The 16,473-nt window shown below is 36.0% G+C and overlaps 1 protein-coding gene across 1 annotated transcript in view; it reads right to left on the reverse strand.

Annotated features, from left to right (window-relative positions):
- ETNK1 (ethanolamine kinase 1) overlaps positions 1-16,473 on the reverse strand; it is a 33,974-nt gene that overhangs the window by 8,211 nt on the left and 9,290 nt on the right. Inside the window, exons 2-7 of the mRNA XM_072874982.1 lie at positions 13,352-13,611; positions 12,370-12,510; positions 10,654-10,796; positions 3,975-4,058; positions 2,703-2,863; positions 36-109 (exon numbers count right to left, since the gene is read on the reverse strand). Coding sequence (XP_072731083.1) covers positions 36-109; positions 2,703-2,863; positions 3,975-4,058; positions 10,654-10,796; positions 12,370-12,510; positions 13,352-13,611 — 863 coding nt within the window. The remainder of the gene's footprint in view (positions 1-35; positions 110-2,702; positions 2,864-3,974; positions 4,059-10,653; positions 10,797-12,369; positions 12,511-13,351; positions 13,612-16,473) is intronic.

Here is a 16,473-nt window from a genome sequence, read left to right on the forward strand (position 1 = left end):
AGTATTCTATGATTAAATGTAGCAAGCACACTTACCCTAGAAAATCAAAGTCAATGGTGGAATATTTGGCTTGAATTAGAGCCCACAATCCCCAAAAGAAGTGGGAAGCCTGAAAGAAAAAAATTATTAGTGAAAGATTAACATTATATAAAACCCAACATGTAAACATATTCTCACATTAAGACAAAAATTTAACTACAAGAGAACTCTCAAAACTCAAAACTTTTTGTAAAGTTATTTGATATCTCTTTACCAAAGAGATTGATAAACGAGTAGTATAGATTTAATTACTGGCAATCAGAGGAGTAAATCCATTGGCCTCCTGACTCTCCATGTATTGTTTTCAAGAAAAATAATGTTGCATTTATGAAATAGGTCATCTCTTCTTAGACTGTTGTACAACTATATACACCATGTTAGAAAAATGCACAGAAATACAACTTTCATTTCTACTGTTGCTAATTAAATACATATTATTCTACATGTACTCTACTCTAGTGCGAATATGAAATTCCTTTTGAATCCTTGATTACAACCCTTAGACCATTATAACTATAACTCACTTTCACTACAGACTTGGATAAAGAGATCTGATCTGTAGCTATGTAACAGAACCTCTAACTCATCAGCATTTACACAAATCTCTCATCTGTTCCAAACTTACTTCCATTACAAGTCCAAGTAAGTAGTCTGGAGGCCTATGTTCAGTTTCAGATTGAAGCTATGGATTACATTAATGATATGATTGTTATTATATTTCAAATGAACAAATATATGTAATGGCCATGAGCTTGATAGTCTCCTTGTGGAAGACATTTCTGGACCACCCAGGTTACAAGTGATATACTTCCGACTTCTGTTCAGTAAATAACTGCTTACAGTAATTACCTAAATTGCTTCCTGAAGCTTGCATGTAACACTTTACCAGAAGTGTAGAAGACATGCATGCACACACGCCTGAAAACACCTTAAAATGGTAACTACTGTACATACACATGCATCTTTCTTGTACCTCTAGTTTAGATAACTTCACCTGATAGTGAGCAGTTTGGCATTTTACACCAGCATCCATTAACTTTAGTTCGTATTTTCTCTTAAACAAAGCTTCTTCCCACATTAACCAACACGAGAGTGTTTGGCAGTATTTGTGCATCATGTGTGGTCTATAGGCAGGTCTTGAGTTGTTCTCTAAACAGAACTCTATCCTCTTAAACATTAGTGTGACCACAGTTTAAAACTGACAAAATGATGCTATGTATTTTGAAACAGGCCACCAGTCTACTTAATTGCAAATAGAACTTCCCTAGATTAATGGGACAGCTAAATTGAACAGTAACAGTTGATAATACAGATATTTTAAAATAACAGCAAACAAGCTGGTATTTTTTAAGGGCTTGTTTAATAATCATCTTCCTAGAATGTGAACTGTATTTCCTCACTGCAACCATTAGCTTTTTGCCAGAAAAATGAAGGTATTACAGTAACAGAGGTGCGCTTGGATTAGTCAGAAAGAGGACTGAAATAAGGCCAAACTGGCTTCTTAGCCTCAGTTGTCCTACAAATAGCTTGGCATGTTATTCTTCAGAAGAAAGCAAAATAAAATTATCTAGCTGTTGGGTAAAAGGCACTTTTGCTGTAACATCTCCTGTTACATCCCCTAGGCGAAAGAAGATCAGGGCTAGTCAGAAAACATAACAAATAATGTGAACCTGTAAAGTATCTTCAGAAATCAGAGATAAAGCTGGGGGGGGGAACCACCATGACATCTTCTAACTGCTTCTAACAGTATACATAATTGGGGCATTCAAGGACTCAATGCCACACCTATTTGACTTCTTATTCTACCTCCATGAATGATGTGGGTTTTTTTCCCTGAAGGACAAGGCACCAAAGCCAGGTGGAATTTTCTGAAGGCAGATCAAAATTGAACACGCTCATTCTTTCAAAGGGAAAGAACAAGGGAACAAAGCTTTTACATTCAAAGTCTTGGAAAGACAGACTGACAGACAGGAGACAGCTTATAATGCACAAGATACAGGAGGAGCAGGGAGCAGACACACAGACAGCCCTCACACTCTACAGAAAGGCAGAACTTCCAGGGAACCACAAGAGACTACATGTGCACTTTGCTACAACTTAAGCCGCTAAAGTGACCAAAACCAAATCTAAAGCAACTCCTTGCTTGCCAAGACACCACAGGCAAGAAAAGAGTTAAGGTAGTACTGAAAGACTCGAGTGACCTAATTATCTGTAAAAAAAATTTAAACTAGGATACTTTGGGTTTTTAACAAAAAATTTTATCATCTTACTTTAAAAAGGCTTTCAAATTCAGAAGGTTTATAGGTCTTTATGAAGTACTACCTTGCTCTTCTGTCTTCTTACCCTTACAAGAAAAAGTTCAACACAGACCCACCATAAGCTCTAGCCAACTCAGAAACTTGCCAGACCAATAAACAGCCAATACAAATACTCGCTAAAAGCTCATCTTGTTTTCTGAATGCTCACTGCCTCTTTCACTAGAAATATTCTACAGAGAATTTTTAACAGACAAAATTACAGAAAGTTTCCATAGAACAGACTAAGGAAGTTTTTCTTTACATACCACAGCACTCAGAGTAAGAAACTGGCAATTACATTTGTCCATAGAGTAGCAGGCTTCCCTATAGCATGTAATATATTCTAATCAGCAGTTTGTTATTTACCAGTGCAAACTGATTGACTTGGACATATAGAACTTCAACTTCTTTTTCACTGACTTCTGTGCCAAATCCTTTATATTCTTTGTAGGCCTCCAGGTAAGATCTCAGCCATTGTTCCTGTAATTTTCTGTTTGGATAAAGGCTGTAGTCTACCTCATTTACTCCTAGAAAAACAAAAAAAATACCTATTAGAACCTTACAGTGTCTTAAAAGACCATTAGAATCACATTACTGGACTACTTCCCCCCTCCTTGCCCCTAACACATATGCACAAATTGATGTGGACAAACATCAGTGTTTTTTACTTTGACCTGATTTTATCAGTTACATGTTGGCAAGAACTTCTCACACACTAATCGGAGCATTCAACACAGTAGAAAGATTTGCGCTGTATATGTTTTCAGCCACATACATATTCTACTTGTATTTTGAAATTCAACAAGTTTGGCTTTGAGAGAAGCCTCAAGAAAAAAGCATTTGCATTATGAATACTTAAATGACCAAGTATACACTCTGATTTTTTTTTTTTTTTAGTTATCTAGACTTAACATTCAGTTTGTGAAACAACGACTAGTAGATTAAGGCTCCTAATTTCACCATACTGCACTTTCCATCTATACTAATCGTTATGTAGGTTTTTCCTGTTGCCCCATCTTCTGAAATAATACAGCATACACCCAAGGTTATTTCTCTCTTATGGAGTAAACAAAATGAGCATTCCCTGAAAAAATCTGAACTAGTAAATGAATGAGTCTACCAGCACCTTATTCCTAAAATCCCACCTTTGTCCTACCACGGAGTCTTAGCTTTTACTTCTCATTTTAGGACACGACTCAAGGGCAAGTACTTAGCACACACATGCAAAGCCACCAAAAAAAAACCCGTATAAGCCTGCCATTTGGAACTGTGGAACCACACAGCATATTCTCAATATATACCTATGCTGTAAAAGATATATCTGCAGTGTTTCATTACAGTGGGCTGAGTCTCTGCTGTGTCATTTCACAGAAGGATACTGTGAAAGCTGCAAGTTCTGTATTTATCTAACTCTGTCAAAACTTAGGACATTATGTTCTCATTTCTGGGTTAGCAGAACTGCAAAGGAAGGGCATAACTGGCCTGCAAGATGACACATTAACATATTTTGATACTATCAGATAAACAGCTATATAGGTGTATCTAGATATACAGGCAGAGAAAAAAGAGAGTGTGCAAGAATAAGTTTTTATTTTTAATAAAACCAGTTTACCTCTACCTCAGAAATCCAATTTTTACCTGCAAATTCATTGAAGTGATTGCCAATGTCATACGCCAGGTAGTTGTATCCAGAGTACTCATAGTCTATGAACTGCACATCACCTATGTGAGACACAACAGCAGCAACATCAGAGTCCGTATCAAAAGAAGTCACAGCCCTAATCCTTTGGTGTCCTTTGAAGTTTTGGGGGAAAAACAAAACACACCCATCTTACTTGTGCCCCGTTGTGTGCACTCAGACATTCCAGGGTAAGGTTGTGATTTTTATGATATGAGATTTCCTTAAATATTCATTCCAGAAAGCTCTTAAATAATTACTTAGAGCTTACAGTTCTCTATTTTTAAACTCTGAATAGCAGAATTTCAATTTTAAGTTCTACCACATGAGGGCATCCCTTACCTTCAAAATAAGAAATATAGTAGCGGATCCTTTATTTAAACTTTATGTAGAAATAGCAGATCAATTTTTCCCGGACTTAAAAAAAGAACAGTCCTGTTTATTCTCCCAGAAGTGTGCAACAACAGTGGACTAACATGTTGCAACATGTTGCTATTTCCTGCTTCCTCCAACCACACTTACAAAGCAAGAGTATTCTTAATTGTTGCTTTTTTTAGCTGGCTTTAACTAGTTTCAAGAAACCATCAGACAACCCTCAAGGCCTCGAAACTATGAAACTATGTAATGTTATGTAAACAAGGTCTGATAAAGCAGCAAACAGCCCCAAATGTTTCCAAATTACATTTACCTATAGCGAAGCTGAGTAAAACGCTTCACTCAAGGTAATACAGCATTGAACCTGCTCAAAAATGTCTACACCACAAACAGTCAAGACATTAACAAGAAGGATTAGGTAAAACTAGAGCTCTTGTATTTTAAGGGAAACCAGTGAAATTAGTAAAAATATCAGAAAAGGAAGCAATGGGTTAAGAGCTGTTCACACTAGAATATCAAAATGTAAAACCTTACATTGCCTACTGCTATGGTGAAATGGGTAATTTTAACAGTTGCACCCTTCTCCCTCTCTACACCCATTCTTTTGATGACTAGCTGCATATTTACTCAATAAAAACATATTCCTTCCATTACAATGAACAATCTTCTTTGCATGACTTAAAACATCTTACAGATACTAATGCTAACTATCAGAAGCCCCAGTCAAAAAAAAGTAAATCAAGAATAATGTTAAGTGTGTTATGTATTTCCTAGACTAAGGATTTTAAGTGTCTAATATACTCCCTCCTTAAGATTTATGGATATTACACATATCAAATACAATAGATTTTCCAGATAAATGTCCTGACCATGTTATCACAGAACAACTTTGTTAGAAGTGTTCCTCGTATCTATGCAGTTCATCTTTACCATATTTGAAATACTAACACATTAATCTTTTCCAGATGGATAAATCTTCTTGTTGAAGCACTTCTAATGAAAGTTAAACCCCAAAACACAAACAAAATTACTTAGTCACAATCCTCCAAGTCAGAGTTTACACCCTTACTTCCACAGAAAGAGAGGATTGCTTACCAAGGTTATGAGGTTAAACCTTTTAGGCTCTGACAAACCAACATGAAAATGGCCTGCAGAGTGGCAAGCTCCTCCCAGGAAAATCTTGTTGGCAACGGAAAATTGAGGTTCTCTAGAACTCTGAAGGGACAAGAAATTTTACAGCAGCTGCAGCCAAGATCTTACAATATCGTCACAGATGAATCTGCCAGTCAAGCACTGGCACAAGTTAATATACTTGCATATGCTTGCATTTCCCACTGGTTCTTTAGTACTACTTTTAAGAAGAAACACCTGTAAGTTACCAGCCAGTCAAAATGCACAGCCCAACCCTGGTTAATATTCTGCTACACAGCTGATCTCCTGAACTTCCCCCCTACACACACCCCCAAACATTTGATATTGCTTGTATTCAGAGGGTTTTCTTTCCTCCCCCACATAAAATATAAACATGGCAGGTAAAAGTCTACCTGCGAAATATCAACATAAGAAATACTTTAAATTTCTTTCATGTGCAAATTTCATCTTGAATGTGCTATTATGTATTTTTAAATACAGCTAATATTTAAAACTTACTTCCAGATATAAATAATATTACATACAGTAAGAAACTGAATCTAACAAGATACAAATGAGGCTGTTACCAGGTACTCTCCTATGGGGAAATGCATGTGAACAAGTCATGTGATAAACCTCCAGTCAGTGCACAAGTAGCACAGTGCATGCCACCACAAGGCAGCAACAATGGCATACCTAATCTGTAGCAGATGAAGAAAATTTGGCAAACTCACATTCAGTAAGACAAAAGTTCAAAGTGAAAAAGTCCTGCATTTTTACTGATCTCTTTCAGACTTATGCTACTGTGGAACTCAACCTTAAGTTTAATTTTTGCATGAAAGTCTCAAAATAAAGATGCACAGTTCTTTCTGTGAAACTGAAAGAAAGCAAAAACCATGTTTGTCACTTCATAAATGCATACGTGTCTCAGCTACCTTGTTTTAGAAGAAGCAGAAGAAACTTTGCATTAATTGTTTAAATATCCACAGTATTAGAAGTTACTTTTAAGATTTACTGCAGTTCATACAGGAAAGCCACTTCTAAAAAGATATGGCTTACACTAGTAGTTAAGCAGCTAGCTTTTGTTTTGAGGTTTTTAGTAAGTACAAAGAATTTTTACATCCCACTGATTTCACTGGGAGCAGGCAGACCAACAGCAGACACTAGTCTAAATGTATTTGTATTTTATTAAAGTGAGACATGATTTAAAACTAAGCTCTACCATCTCTCTGGAGAAGCTACTGTTATCAACAGGAATAGAGACATCAAGAGTATTCAACATTTCAAGTTGAAACACACTCCTTTCATCAAGGGGTCTACTACTGTAGACAACATGCAATGTAATCTATGAAAACTACATAAGGACACAAAATGGAATACATGTTGTGTTCCATACACCAGAAATTTACAGAAATTCCGTAAACAGGAATTTTTAAATAGATCAAGTAGTAGTCAAGAGGACACGTTAGATCTCCTCAGGAAACTGAAAGGTAGGAGGGTGATGACACCTCTCTTTCTAGCCGCTCTTCACTTTTAATGGTTTAATAAGGTAAGCACTTTCCACGTGCAAGTCCTAGCTGTAGTTACCACAGCAGAATGATGCATCCTGAGTTCCATCCATCCGGCTCATCAGGTGAGCCACTGAGGCCCTAGAAGACAGCTTTGGTAAAGACAATGATCTATGCTATGAACATACTTGAAAATTCACAAACGGGTCGTATACCCAAAGAATAATTTTAGCTATAAATACCCAATATATCTTTGCAAAAAAAAAAAAAGGTTTTTAGATCAAAACCAGAAGCCTTAAACATACCTCAGTCTTCAGAAGCACTGAGCACCCACAGACTCCTACCAAAGGAGGAGAAACATCATAGAAAACATTGGGTAGGCAGAGGGAATAAACAGAACAAAACTAGCCATCTACCTACACACTTAACTTCCTGGCAGGTGATTTTAATACATTCAAAAAGAGCACAGATACAGACAAAAGAATACTGATAATTGGTCTTATTGAATAGCAAGTATTTGAATACTCTTAAAACATCAGGTATTTTTGGAAACTCCCAGGTCACGCTGGAAAAGAAAAACCACCAAACTAAGAGCATCAGAACACAAGGTCTAAAAATAAGCAGTACTAAGCATCAAGCATATTGACTATCTTGATACCCAAATTGTAATTAAGAGCAACATGAAGCTCTGAGTTATATCCTTCGAAGTAGTTCACACTGATAATTAAAGTTATGTAAAGTTACACTTGCAAATTTTCATATCCTGAGTGACTGCAAACGGACATTAACAAAACAGCAAGAGGCAGAGTTCTCTCAGCCACAGCATGAACAAATTCAAGTAAGACAAGTAACACTCCATTAAATGAAGCTAGCACTCAACATGCTATTCCAGCCTCATAAATAACATTTAAGTACATAAGACTGATTCTTTTTAAAAGCAGTATGTGGCACAACTATGATTCTTCTTTCAAGTCTGAAAATTTAACATGAATTTAATGCAGAGGACAAGTCTAAAGCAAAGCACTGGGACAAGCCACAATCATTCTAACTGCATTGGACAGGAGTCCTAGTATCTGTTGATAGTCTTTAGCTTAAAACACATGTACACACACACACCCCATGCCTAGTAAGTGTGCAAATTAAGAATTCAAACAAAATAAATACAGTGTTGCTAAAACAAATGAGTTATTTTGTTTGTGCCAGCTTCTGAAAAGCCAGATAAACACTACCAGCTTTGCTCAAACTTTACTGTGGAGAGAAAAAAATAGTAGTTAATCTAGAAGACCGATTCTCTCTCTAGTTCCAGCTTAGGGTCACCAAGGTTTTTCATACACAGAAGCCTTTCTAGGCAGAAGAGTAAGTTTAGTAAGAGTACAGCATCACCAAAGCTGTTAACTACCTTCGTACAGTTTGATGTCATTCCTAATGAAGTACATCTTTAAAGATTCTATTTTGTGCTCTTGCAAAATTATTTGTATACCAATAAAAGCTTTTGCTCTGCTAAACAGAATTCCAGCAATACATGTTTATTTACAGTTAAAAGCTGGGCTTCCACTTCTAAAATCATGTTCCTCATCTTAAGATTGTACTAACAGACAGATTGATATTTTTTGCTCTGTAAAAAGTATACTGTAAGAAACAGCTTTCAAACAACAGACAAATATTCTACAGATGGCATTGAGGTTTGGTTACTATGAAAATGGTACCTGTTGTACCCAGATTTTAGAAGTGCTACAACACAGTACATGTGCAACATTCAAACATAAGTTTAATATATGTATTTCATATTTCTAAGTCTTTCCCCCCCCAGATGTTTACAACTAGCTTGAAGCCAAAGTGCTTTATGTACCTCCCTCCTCCCCACCCTGTCCCCAAACACTAAGCACTCACACACTTGTTATTGTAGGATTGCTCATAAGTGATGCACTGCTGGCATTGTTTTTTCCTCCATTCTGTTTACAAAAAGAAAAGCATATAGCATTTGTTTTAAAAGTAGGAACTTCAAGCCTATTGACCATGATAGTGAGCCTTTTAAAGGAATTACTCAGATTTTTTTGCAGCATGGTTCTACTACAAAAAGTGACTATAAAAATTACTTTTACCTCAATGGGTCTGTTATGGAATGCTAAAACTCAAGGTAGTTTCAGCACTGAAAAAAACACACAATAGATTTATTTTTGGTATTACAGTATCACAACTCCAATGTGTTTAAGACCACAATCTGATTTTCTTTTTTTGCATACCTTCCATGCTTTCCCCCCTCCTCCTCTTTTTAAGTAGAACTACAACCAGCATTGAAACTAAGTAAAACCACTGAAGTTTCATACTGAATTCTTAGAATTTAAAACTGCTCTTAATAGCATTGTACAGGTATATATACATATGTACCTACAGAACTAGAAGTACTAGCAATTCCCTTCAAAATGGTATTATGCAGAGGGAAACTTGTATAGAAACTACCAAAAGACTCTCTTTTCTCAATTCACATGCATTCAGTGCATATCTAATACAGAAATTGGTTATACATACACAGCCAGTTTTCATACTAGAACCAATTCCAGCATGTTTTTGTTAGTTTTTATTTAGAAATTAAGGCATATAAGCTTAAAAGGTCACAGATCAATGACGACTGATGGAGAATACTTCAGTTCCATTCACAGTCACTTACTTCACATACTTTTGGCTTACATACCAACAGCCTTATCAAACTGTCACAAACAAAAACGAAGCTACTAGAAGGAATATGTAATCCTCACTTCAAAAGAAAAATTTTGATCTAACATGATGAATTTGTTGCACTCAGCTGAGCTCAGATATTTGAAATGGGAGGGAAGTTGTGCATTTTTACTGCACCATGGCCATTTTAGTGTCGCAAGTTTGCCTTTTTTGTTTCAATATCCTGTTTAATTGATTCATTTAGTAACCGAACCTCAAACCACTAAAATCCAGAAACAAAAGAAACTGTAGTTTTATACAGAAGCTTTATAGATTTTAGTTAAGGCATTCTTTAATAACATGAATTATGACTTGAATTTATTATAATAAAAACAAAAATGTAGTTCATCTTTGCCAAGATGTGTACTGCCTACAACTGTTGAAGTATGTATTTACAAAATAAATCTTTAAGATGCCTATGTACCTCACGCAGCAAATAAGTTGAGTCGCAGAATGTAGTATTAAGTATCAATAAGATACTTCATTATGAAGGTGTCTTCCCACAATCACAAACCAGAACAATACACGTTATAGGACATAACGTCTTCAGCTTATTTTCTATGCTTGTATGATTTTTTTTTCCTCCAAAAAGGTTTATATGACTAGAATAGAATTAACAAACAATTGCATACTTTGAAGTGTAGTCATACAGGCAGGCTAGGGATTAACAAATTCATTAAAGTAAAGCAAGGAACACCAACATTTTTCCTCTGTACAGTAACGTATAGATGAGAATTAGCTAATTAAGCAACATAATATTTGCAGATATCACTATCACTACATTGGTAATTAGTACTTAAAAGCTCAAATTGAGTTCACTCACTAAAGTCAGTAAAATGACATTACTGATGCAGCAAATGCAATTACAGCATAAACTAAGCCACTACTTACTGTTTAGTTCAATACCTACCTCGTTTCTTGTTGTAAATAATATTCTTACACAACAGGTCATTGTGACAGAGTACCACTGGTGATCCTAAATTTGACAGTCTTTCCTTCATCCAGGCCATCTCTTCCTGAAGAACTTGAGGACTTGGAATGTCACTTAAAAATCTTTTCAGGTATAAGAAGTTCGAGTGTTAATATTTAGTACCATGTGTTCTATACCAAGCATTTGTGATGAAGTAACAAGTTATTTTCCTGTAAATTCTTATTTCAAATAACTCAATAGACCGTCTCCCAAACTAGAGCACTCTTTCCCCTGGCACTACGGCAGTCAAATTACAACAATTCTTTCCCTGTCCTCCCAAAAAACAATTCTCTAAAGATCGTCTGTGCTGTAAAAATGACAGTAGTCCAAAATTCAGGAGTAGAACTTGAACACAATCCTGCATATTTTTTAAAGGAGTAAAGATTAAAAGTGTTATAGCATGAATTTCATTCACTTTTTGCTCACATTACATTACTTCCTTCAAGTAGAATACACAGTAAGTACTATATGTATCTATACAGAGGAAGTTAGGAATAATTTTTGGTTCTAGTCACAGTAAATATGCTTAAGTAAGCATTTTCTCTTTTAGACTTTCAATTAACTACTCAAGTTCCCAGTTTTCTTATTCTTAAGAAATGTTATGTTGTAGAAGAAAAAAAAAAATCAAACAACTTTGCTGGATCATTCTTTAATTACAATGCAGCAAGAAGGGCAGTTGGTATCAGTGATTTCAAATAAGTTCTATGAAGAATGTTTTTAAGCTGGACTCTGCTTACTGACTGATATGAAGTTTGAGGATATTGCACAGACACTTCCAAATAACAGTTTTAGCTAAAAAGTTTGATCTCCAATCCCCGAGAAACATTGTCTTCAACTCAAGCTTTAGATTACAGCACAGAAATTTAGGTTAATGTAAATGTAAAACATTGCTCCTAGTTTTGCCGTTCCTCTCATCCCAACCTTCCAGTGACTGATGCTAGAACCCTTTGGAAATATTTTCTTATTTTGTTAAGCTCCCAAGAAAAAATAGTTTGTTTTACAAGTCAAGAGCTATACTGGGATGCTAAAAACAAGATGTAATTAAACCCTTAAACCTAAGTGAAACTCCATGATAGCATAAGTCTAGAATGACTGTGCAGATACCTTTTCCTCCTCTGGAAAACACTTTGGGAGCTTCCCATCACTCAGAACAGCGTTTCATTAACTTTACTTTTATGCCACCCATTTTTGGACAAATTTATAAACTGAACAAATACAGGACAGCAAAGAGGTGCAGGTTAGAATGAACAACAAGCAGGACTCCTGCAACCCCAGAAAATATGCTTTCAGTACTCATCGCAGAACATAGGTCTCGGATTGGGAGACTGATGGATCTCTTAAAAGCTGTGAGACACAACTACCTGAAGTACTTCACTTTACTCTTTTTAAAGAACCAAGGTCAAGAAAACTACCATCATTTAAGCATCCAATCAAACCAAGAACTGTATGTATATATACACAATATACCAAATGAATTAAGTCTCTCCTTATCATATCTGACATTTATATAGCTACTTCAGTATATAAGAGTATGACAGAACTCAAAATTTTACAAACTTCAACATTACATGGTAACCCAAATCTATTTTTAAACATTCTTCTACCTCTCAACAAGAAAGAATGGGAAATCTGGAAAGCACATAATGAAATACTTACCTTTTATTTACTTCCTCATCTGTAAATTCTGTGGGTATGAGAGAGAAGTATTTCCCCATCTTCAGCCACAGATTAGATTTAGGGATCCATCCATTGTGTGCATGAATAGTATGGATTTTAGCAAGCTGTCTGGCAATGAGTCTAAAAAACCAAAGTTTAAATGAATGTTATATTTGCAATAGATCTGACAGTCCTTTATCATATTTTTCCTAGCAACAAGAGAAGACAACTACCATATTTAACAGAAAGACTGTAAAAAATGCAGCAAGGGAATCCAAAAGGGGTTTAAACAAGAGCAGCACAGCTATTAAGGTACCATCTTTAAAGACTCAAATGGTCATTAGCAGCACTACTTACCGGAGGGGAGGTGGGAGGGGTTAGAGTTCAGTTACAATATGCATACTTCATATATTTACAGTCTGCTCTTCAACTTGCTTATCTTTAGAAGAGTTGACTCAAATGAGCTGCCATTGTTAGGCAAATACACTCAGTGCATACATGAAAAGCTAAAATCTTAAGACATCAGCATTTTCTGTTCACTGCTAATAGTTTAAAAAAATTATGTCTCAATGGAAGACTATCTTGAACCTATTCACAAAAGGAATGTATTAGAAACAGAGCTAGGAGTGCTTGCTTTAATCAAGTTCAGCCCCCTACAACTCCACCATGTTAAATGATGTCCCTAATGGTAATGTGCAAGTATAAAATACTCACAATAAGCAGACCTCTAATGAATATATAGTCTTCCAGGGAGGCAGCAAGGATCATTTGTTCAGCACTGAAATACCATGAACTAAGACAGAGGACAGTGCACTATCAAGAGTGTGAACATCAACTTAGTGCAGGCTTATAGAAATATTTCTTTTCTGCCTGCTTATAAATTAAGCTTGAGATCCTTTGGGCCTGACAGAACACCATAAATGCATCATAGAACTTGAATAATGAAATAATAATAATAATAATAAAGAAATAAAAAGCTTACCTGAAAATATCTGGATTGCATACATGCTCTGGATCCAGTGCTTCTCCCTGCATGAACTCGTAGCACAGGCCATTATTGAAAGTACAGTATAGTTGAGGTGCACAACCATGAGCCTGCAACACGCGGAAACTCTTCACTTCCTCATCTCGATCTACTAAGAGCTCGGTCTTATTTCCATAGATCCTAACTAAAACCACATCGTCTGTTATGTCACCCACGTAGCAGCCAATTAGTTTATTGGTGATTCCATCAGTGAAGAGCTGAAAATTAAAAATAATGCATAAGCAACTCAGATCTGCATTTTCAACATGCAGGAAAAGAATGTAGGGTTATTCTTTAGTTCACAAAACACAAATGTTTACTAGATTGAGCATTAACAAAAGAAACCTTTAAGATACAGGAAAATCATGGAGAAAATTGCAAGGATTTTTCCCAGTAACACATGAAAAGAGAAGAGAAATATGTGAAAACATGGTGCAGTGACCTACAGAAATACTAAATGTAAAAGGCAGTAACTGAAAGCTCAATATTGTAAAATTAGTTTCTACATAACCACTCTGAAACTGATGGATTAAAATGGCTGAAATCAAAGCCCCAACAAGGCAGCAATCCTAAACCAGTACGAAAACAGTCATGAATACAGGCAGCACGAAAACAAAAACAATTTTGATGCACTTCAGAATTGCAGTATTTGCTGATCAGTGTACAACTAGTAAAAGATATTCCTGGAGTTCTAAACCACTCCTTTTAAAAAGCAAAATTTAGGTCAGGAACAGTTCAAGTTCAGTGGTTATCATCTTCCCACTAGCCTTGAGGTTTTATTGATTGAGAACAATTCCTAAAGTCACTTTGGCTCCCCTACAAATTTCAGACAGTACTTAAAATTCAAGACTCCAGTCTTCAGCTTCAAGTACGATTCCAAATTTAAAAGCTTCTGACAAAACCCACTATCCTCCTATTTTACTTCATAACTGGTACATGCCATTTAAAAGATTAAAAAAGTATTTCAAGTCCTTAGCATTAAGATGTATATAAACACAATTTTTAAAGCCCTGCAATTTACTAGACTTTGACCAGTCTAGTCACTGATGCCTGAACATACTGAAGATGAAGCAAGTAACCTTCTACAAAAATAAGTAAGAGCATTACTTGAGCATTATGTTTATATCTAATGACAACCTACTCGTTGCCTTTCAAATAATGATGGAGGTATGGATACTACAAGTTCCTAGCTATGGGAAGGGGGGCAGACAAAAAAAACCCCACTCCTTAACTGCTGCTTCTCCTTTCACATTTGACAATGAGGCCTGAAATAGTCATTATACAGGCTGAGCTCTTGCAGATGCTACCTGACAAGCAGACTAGATCTTGAGCTATGGGCTGCATGTACCCAGTTGCATACAGTCAAGCACATGAAATCCCGCTCAATGCCTGCAAGAGTAACACAGCAGTTCTTGATCTCCTCCTACAATCTGGGGCAGTTTTACAGCTCAAAAACCAGATGTTTGGTGCTTTCAAACTCTTTGCACTCTGTCAATCCAGATTGAATGTTTAAGAACTTGCTAGATAAGCACTACCCATATTAAGTCTAGCTGTTAGGTAAGTGACTGAAGGGCAAGACATTAACATTCGCAGGTGACAAGTGGCATGACAAGCAAGAACACCAATGTTTTCATAACTACTGAACAGCCTCCTGCACTCTTAAGCATAAGTAGTAAACAATTTAAAGTCAAGGTTATCACAGCAACTGTAATTTATATTCAAGTATAACCTTTTTTAGTGGCTATAGTTATGCCTCTTCTCCCACTGTTGCCCCCCAAACCCTAATTAAAACTCAATTAAAAAATAATACACTCTCACACAAAGCACAAAAGCTCCTTTCAGGACCTTGCACTAAAATAAGCGAGCAGCAGGAAGTACCTTCAAGTTGGTTAAGATACACAGTTAGACATACAGTTTTCCCTTGGGTGGACATCTTGCAAGTTTTATTTGACACTTTTCTTTAGAACATGCTTTTATCATTAATTCTCACGTAGTTAACTCTTCTGGCATATGCACAAGAGACAAATGGAGATACGGTCTGATCACCTTTATTAGAGCTTTCACAAACTACATAGGTCCTTGAAGCTGCAAGCAGCTTTTATTTAAAGGCAACCTGGAGACTCTGGATAGACTTTTTTCATTCATAATTGTAACAGAAGTCAGAGAATCAGCTGAAAATTGAAGCCTATTTATCAGCATTAGAATACTAAGTGTTCAATTACAACAGTTTGAATTCCTTATTCACACATCCTCCTGCATTTCTTCTCCATTTGTCAGTATTTTTGTTCTGGGCCTGATTTAGGGTTTGAGGGAGAAGTCTGTTGCATTTCAGACCTTATATTAAACATTAGTTTTTAAAGAAAAAGTAATCTTTTTTCTTTTATTAAAACACACACACCAACAACAGGCAACATCTCTACAGGCATTATCATTCCTTAGTTTTTTGGTTTTGTTTTGTTTTTTGTTTTTTTTTTTTTGAAAGCCAAACACAGTTCAGAAACTTTGACTTCCCCTGCCCCCCTCCAAGAGGTAGCCTTTATTTTGAAAAGTAAAGTAGTATCATTCAAACACAAGTGACAGCTTATTTCCAAATCTCAGGGATCTGGAGAAATCAAGCATCAGGAGCATTTTTATTTTTTTTAATTCCTAAAGAAAAAAAAAAATCAATCTGAAGTTGGGTCAAGTCTCCCCATTTAGGAGAAGACAAGACTTTCACAGTGGAAGGTGCTATATTTTAGCTATTATGCCTTGCTTTCCTCAGCACCCCTATGCTGTGAGATGAACAAACGCAACAAGAAATAGCTCAAGGCTCCTTAGGAGAGATGCAGAATAGCAGAGGATATGAAGGTACTCCGTTTTCTTCAACAATTACAAACACTTAACCTTGCAGAAGTAGGCTCAGCAAATCATATACTTTTCATCTACACGGGGCAACCATAAATTCCAATAAACCTGCTTACAAAGCCTCCTTGACCGACTCAAAACTAAGATTTTACAATTTATGGACACATTTTATTACTAGCTATTATCTGAATAACCCAGACTAGGAGACAAGTAATGAAGACTTGTCTTAAACAGTC

This window comes from Ciconia boyciana, chromosome 1, assembly GCF_034638445.1.
Source record: "Ciconia boyciana chromosome 1, ASM3463844v1, whole genome shotgun sequence".
NCBI classification, from domain to species: Eukaryota; Metazoa; Chordata; class Aves; order Ciconiiformes; family Ciconiidae; genus Ciconia; species Ciconia boyciana.